This window comes from Silene latifolia, chromosome 6, assembly GCF_048544455.1.
Source record: "Silene latifolia isolate original U9 population chromosome 6, ASM4854445v1, whole genome shotgun sequence".
Classification (NCBI taxonomy): Eukaryota; Viridiplantae; Streptophyta; class Magnoliopsida; order Caryophyllales; family Caryophyllaceae; genus Silene; species Silene latifolia.
The window spans coordinates 134,098,294-134,105,601 of record NC_133531.1 but is presented as its reverse complement, the minus strand read 5'-3'; the positions used below and the strand labels follow the sequence as shown (position 1 = coordinate 134,105,601).

The following is a 7,308-nucleotide window of genomic DNA, read 5'->3' as shown; positions in this document are numbered from 1 at the left end:
GGTTCTTGAACTTCAAAATGAACGTATGCGTAGACAGTTGAAGGAAAAGAAAAATAGGAACTACACGAAAGCCGACATGGACAATCAATTCATTCTTTGGTGTGAATGCTCTGAGGAAGTATTACACTGAAGTCGATATTTCAATCTCTGGCGATTGGACACCAGTTCTGAAAGCCATGAAACTTATGGAAGCATACAAAAACCCTTTTGAGGATGAGTCGGTGGAAGTTGTGAGCACTGTCCAAGGACCGGCGCGCAGGCTTCAGAGAATAGAATAAAGATATAAAAATCTAACTATGATGGTCCAGGGCTGCTGCTTTTAAATATGTTTAAGTAATGTTGGAATAACAGAAGTCTTTGCCAGAATAATAGTGCAATAACACATAATAACGCTAATTATCCGAATAAATACTTTGCAATAACAATGAGAATAATGGTAGAATAACACTGGAATAAAAATCAGTCTAAACCACTGCTTTTACACTTGACTAAATTTACACTTGGATAAAAATGAATAGTTTTAACAAAATAATGCTGGACTAACAGTGGAATAACAGCAGAATAAACTAGTCCTTTTGTGCAATAATACTTTGCAATAACAAATTTGAATAAACTACTTGTTATGCGGAATAATAGTGCAATAACAATGTTAGAATAACGGTGCAATAAGAATAAAATCACAGTTGAGAAAAAAAAGTCATTGAATTGAATAGAAAATGCATATTCTTCGTAGAAATTGGATAGTGTTTGTAAACCTTAATTAAACTAGTGTAATAACAATGAGAATAAGTGTAGACTAATAGTACAATAATGACAAGTAGTAGTGCTGATTATGTGGAGTAATACTGCAATAACAGCAGAATAATGGTAGAATAACACTGGGAAAGCAGTCTAAACCACTGCTTTTACACTTAACTAAATTTACACTTGAATAGAAATGGATAGTGTTTGTAGAAAACAAAGGTAATAAGAAAGCTTAATTAGACTAAAATAACTGTAGACTAATTGTGCAATAACAGCACAACAAACTGCTCATTATACTGAATAATACTGCAATAACAGCAGAATAACCGTGGGATTAGAGTAAAAATGGATGGTGATTGAAAAAAGTTTAAGTAATATGAAAACTCAATTAAATTAGAGTAAACACTGGAATAACACTAGATTAATACGGGAATAACAGCACAATAAACTAGTAATTATACAGAATAACAGTGCAATAACAGCACACTAATTGTTTAACAACACAGTTTACACTTAGTTAGTCTGATTTCCCTGGATACACAACAGTCAAAGGTATTGCATTCATGACGATGCCCGACTCTTCACTACCAAAGAGATGATTGGGGTTGCACTTCCGGCAACTTGTTCCTTCTTTGCCGCTAAACCCAACGTCTTCGGCCTTTCAGTCTCACAAGCCGTCACTTTTTCAAGAACTACTTGCCTATAAAGATTAATATCCGCCAAGATCGGGAAGCCGACATTTCAACACGAAGCTTGACGAGCAATCTTGCTCTGAAGATTGCACTCAAACACGCTTCCACCATATTCCGCCATCGTGTACAAAGAAGAAACACCCCGACTCGGAATTCAGCAGTTCCTTCTTTTTCCATTTAAAAGGCACATCAACGATTTCAAATTGCGACAATCTTCGACTTGAACATTATGACCCTCCATAAAAACATACATATAGTTTGCCACAATCTCGGCCAATCTTCTCAGAATCGGCTATTTGCTTGGAATCGTGAGTCATGTTGTCCAAAATATCAATCGATTTATTCATAAAGTTGATGCAGAAACAAGAGTAGTGATCATTGTACAGAATCGGCACAAACACAAGGTCGGAGTTCAGACGACATCTTCCATTGCAGGAATCGAAAAACACATTCCAGAATGCCAACAGCTTCTTACCCGGACCGTCAAGAGGACTTGAGGAATCAAAGTTCTCTAAGAGTGAATAAAGAGGATCCTTCAAAACAGAAAGCATAAAGAACCAAAAATAGTGTACAAGTGTTAACTTTATATCAATACTTGTGAGTCAATCTGTAGGTAATAACGAAAAATAGCAAAGGAAAAAACAAAATACCATATGACGAACTCCGAAAAACATTGAGCTTGGTTCTGAACGTTCCTCAAAATCCAACGAATTCAAAAGAATCGACCAAACATCCACTACTCTTGTTGTCATCATAGCAGCTGCATCTACAATGGAAACAATATCCCCCCTGTCCAAAAACACGCCGACGTCGTCGTTGTACAACACTAACATCTCACCGCATTCACAAAAATAACATATGATGAGAACAGTGGAATTACAAAGTGGTATAACAAAGAGAAATTGATTCAATAACAACAATAACAAAATGAATAATAATGGTATAACAATGAGAATAACAAAAGGGAATTAACGGTGGGATTACGGTGGACTAACAAATGAATAATAGTGGTATAACAAAGAGAATAACAATTCAATAACAAAGATAATAACAAAAGGAACTAACGGTGGAATTAGACGTCGACTAGATTGACAAAAATAACAAAGATAATAACAAAAAAATTAACAAAGACTAACAAAGGGGGAAACAGAAAGATTAACTGAACAGCAACACCACAATCAAAGAAATGAAAATCAACACATACTCTTCTTTCAACTGAGCGTCTTCACGAAGAACAAAGTCCACCACTTGCTTCCGCACCTTCCGCATCTTAGAGAACTGTTTTTTGTTCTTCCGAAATAACTCCGACACCGCAACAAACCTACTGTCCTCTGGCCCGCAATCCATAGAGCAACCCAGCCTGTCGTCTGCCTTACCCCTTTTACGACTACCCAAAGCCGACTTTGGACTCACGGTGCTATCCACACCCCTGCTTCCCACTTGACGGCTGGCAGTAGGGGCGTTTCTAGAGAATTTAGTGCTGTCAATGACAGTAGGAGAAGCGACGGGCTCGACAACAGGCTGCGTCATCTTAACCTTCTTACCAGCGGTTTTCACCCTGCCAGAACCACGATGTTTCTGACCGCTTTGAGAAGCCCTCTTTTCCGCATCCTCAATACGCCGTTTCTCTTCAAGCACACGCAGGGTTTCCTTTCTCGTCTTGTTCAACTCCTCCAAAATTTTCAACACATTTTCCCCCGGGATCGTTCATATCGACAAAGACCAACAAGGCAACGATCTCAAAGACAAGAAAGGGCTCTTGAATCAGAATTACCCAAGTCACAATCAAAAACAGTTCCACGGTAAAAGAGCATGTGCAACATCGTATATACACCGCAGTCCAAATTTTCAATCGCAGCGGTTTGACAGGTAAAAGGGACGTTGACAATTTTATAATCTTTAACCTCCCAACCTCGGGCAACTCCTTTGTGGACCAGGAAATCAGACATCAAGTTCACCTTTTAAAAAAAAGGAAAAAGAAAACATAATTACTAACAATACTTAAACAAACTAGGCTAAACACCAAGAGAAAATTAAACACAATAAATGACTTACAGCAGTTTGACAATACACCAAACGTACACACGCCTGTTGATCATCAGCAAACATCGCCTCTTGAAATACATTATCAAGATATTCAACCCTCTTCGCAATGAAATTGATGCACAAACAGCTAAAGTGCTCATGCAAAAGAATTGGGATGAAAATCTGGGAAAATATTTGGCCAAAAAAAATTGTTACTAATTATGTGGTTCTTTTAAAAAAGCAGAAACACAACAGAATAACAGCAGAGTAATAGTAGAATAACAGTAGAATAGTAGTAGAAAACACACAAAGTACAGAAAACATACCATATCAGAAGTAAGATCACACTCTCTCTTGTTGTTATTGACAAAGACAGTAAATGACAATATGACTTCCGCACATAAATCACTCCTGGAAGCCTTATCATCTTTCGACGGCATACAAAGTCGCCGCAATGGATACTAAACAAAAAGTGGAGAAAAGAGTTGAAACGTGATCCAAACATGAAAAATAAAGTAAAAGAAAAGATAAGATAAAATAACTAACCGTTGCACCCATCCCAAAGAAAAGTCGACTTGGACTTCCTCTTATACAAATATCATTAAGAAAGAGGGACCACCACCCACAACACCAAGCATTATCATTGTATCCGGAACCATCGATTCCATATCCTCTCGATTCGTAATCGTTCACACCCCAAGTGACAAGATTCTCCCTTCAAAACCGAATAAACAGGCAAAATAAGACTCACATGAATATATTTTTGAAGAACAAAAAGCGATAATATATTAAACAAAGCGAAAATTTTTACAATAAAAACAAGCTCCTACCCTTGCGAAATGTTATGATCATTCAAGAAGCGTGAGTCCGCAACCTCTTTCCGCTTCAATAGCATTGGGTTGAAAACATGTCCCATCGTTATCATTAATTTTGACAGACAACTAGCCGAGGATCCACAGACCACAATCATGGGTGCATCCGAAATTCGAGGCACAACAGGACAACAAAAGTAGCTCCTCATGTGCAAAGCAGAGTGCGATAAATAACTTGTACAGATAGTAGGAGCATTCAACCCAAAGAACGCCATAGTCCTCTCGGACAACCTCACCAACAACAAGAGTACCACCTCCAACACAACCTCGGAATCCTCGTTTATCGATTTATCTATCTCGACGCAGACCCCAAGCAACAAGTCTGCATGACAAGACATCACCACATCCGCTACCTCCTCTTCTCGCAAGAACGAATGCTTCACCGCCAATTTGAGTGGAATGCTTTGAGTGTCATTACGCAATGGAATGTCAAGCACCGTATCCGTCACCTCCGTCTCGAGGCAAATAAGCATCGATCTTTGGAATTTGAGTTGCTTGAACCTCTACCGGTGTACACTCAACAGTATTAGGCACGTCCTCTGGCGGATTATCAACAAGATAGTCTTCAACTTGAATGTTAACGTCCTCCACCTCATTGTTAACATCCTCCACGTTAATGGTAATATCCCCAACATCAACTACTTTCTCACCGACATCACCGGGCTCTCCATAACGAAACCAATGTCGCCGGATATCCGTCGTAATAGAATCTAAACCGAGTGGTGACAATTGTGGAGTCCCCACCTTTGCACTTAGTTGAATGACGGGACTATGTTCAACACCCATCTTTTCAGCTATAGTCGGCTGCACATCCGACAGCCCAACACACTCCTCATAAAATTGAGAAAACAAAGTTAAATGATGGGGTTCAATGATGACATCTTCATGTCTAGATTTTTGGAAGTGGTTCTTCAGAACAGTTGATCACGATTTATTTGCCGCTTGCATAGCCAATACATGCTTTACCCGTTCGTCCAACTCACGGATAACTTGATCCGTGAAGAAAGATGGGGTGGCAACCAAATTCTCGACCCTTCACAACCAACTTTTTCTCGACTTGTTCAGTTGTGCTTTCTTTAGCAAACTGTCGGGTTACTTGGTCAAGGCAACTTAGCAGCAGTGCTTGACGATAGCCTGCTGGTCTTCTTCATCATCTTCGACTTTATAAGTTCCGCCCTTCCAAGTATCGGCGGCATAAAAATCGAGAGTCCCTCTCATTAAGCAAAGATAAGTTGATGAACATCCTGTCAACATAAAATCCCAAAATTTTACTTAAAACAGTACAATAATAGTAGAATAACAGAGTAATAATAGTACACTAACAGCAAAATAGATAACAGTGGATTAATAGTAGAATGACAGTGCAGTAATAAAATAACAAAGGAATAACAATACACTAACAGCAGAATATATAACAATGAAGTAGTAGTAGAATAACAGTAGCATAACAGTGGAGTAACAGTTGGAAGGAAAAATTAGAGTAACAATGGAATGATAGTAGGAAAACTGAGGAATAACAGTGGAATAATCGTAAAATAATAGCAGTAGGACAACTAATGCTTAAAGACAATAACAGAATAACATTTTAGAATGATTCGTTTAAAAACAATCAAACAGTGCTTACGTCGACACGCGGACTCGTACTTGCTCATCCGTAAGAATATCATCGGTAGATCCAAAGACAAGACATCGACGTTGAGTACGTTGACCAGAGCCAACGATGTTTGGACGAGACAATGGGAAAGCAACGTCTCGAACGCTCCCGTGCCCAGAGCACCAGCACGCCCTCACGCCGCAACCTCTCATTGAAAGACTTAAAATCCCAATGTTTAATGAGCGGCATTTCATTATTCACCGATCACCGCTAAAGAAATAACGGTGAAAATAGGTGATAGCCAACAAAGACTACACTACAACGAATATTTTTCCTCCCGATAAGGGTTTACGCCGAAGTCACCAAGTCCGAGAAGACAACCGACACCAATTAACTTCCTTGATCCTAGAAACATCTTCCACAGCGCTTAGAAGTCTAAGATCAAGCACATAACCCGACACAGGAGCAAGGAAACACGACATGGCAAGCAGAATAAAAGTCTTCTTAAACTCATCATCCGCAACCAAAGACTCTAGCAGGGTCTCCTGAACTTTGTTAAGTGGTATCCCACTTTTGTTATTGGCGATACCATACTTCTCACGCCAAGCACGCTTCAAAACTTCTCCATCAAGATCTCGAGAACCAGAAACCCAAAGAATAACCAAATCCAATTTCGGACCAGAATTTGGTAAACCAAACACATCGTGCACATCATCTGCAGTCAACTCGAACCTCTCCGTTTCAGATATTTCAAAATACTTCCCACTCCTAAAAACATATATAAACTCCCGGAACATGGTATGGGGGAGGGAAGAAAGCTTCAACTCAAGTAAACCCCCGAATCCCATTTCCTTAACAGCCTCCTTCTGCTCCTCGGTGAGGGCTTCAATAACTTTGAAAAGAAAAGCGGCCGACAAAGACTAACAAATGGATCGAAGACTTTGCACACAAAGGGGAAAAAATATACAATGCATTAAAACATTTAAGATAACATAAGCAAAAGCAGCAGAATAATAGCAAAATAACTGGAGAGCATAAAAAAATAACACGAAAAGTAACATATTAATAGCAAAAATAACAGCAAAATAAAAGTAGAATAACAGTAGTACATACACTGGGTTATTTCCTACAGCAACTCCAGCCTGAGGTTGGTTGCTACTTACCACAATTCCTTTCTCATGCTTAACTTTGCCAGCCAACTTACTACTAGTCTTTGGTGGACTAGACGACAACTTCGCAAGTTGGGTCTCGGCCTTTCGTTTGGTTTTTTAGTGGGTGGTTCGGTTGTACATATTTCTTGACTACGAGTACTCCTTCTCTGAGAAGCAGTGCTCTTTGATGGAGATGTGACACGGGATTTGGATGAAGACGGACAAGGAGA

The 7,308-nt window shown here is 39.2% G+C and overlaps 1 protein-coding gene across 1 annotated transcript; it reads right to left on the bottom strand.

Annotated features, from left to right (window-relative positions):
• Nucleotides 1-6,286: 6,286 nt before the first annotated feature.
• LOC141588729 (uncharacterized) lies at nucleotides 6,287-6,775 on the bottom strand. Its single transcript, XM_074410156.1, has one exon. It carries the CDS (start codon nucleotides 6,773-6,775, stop codon nucleotides 6,287-6,289), a length of 489 nt encoding a protein of 162 aa, XP_074266257.1.
• Nucleotides 6,776-7,308: the final 533 nt, after the last annotated feature.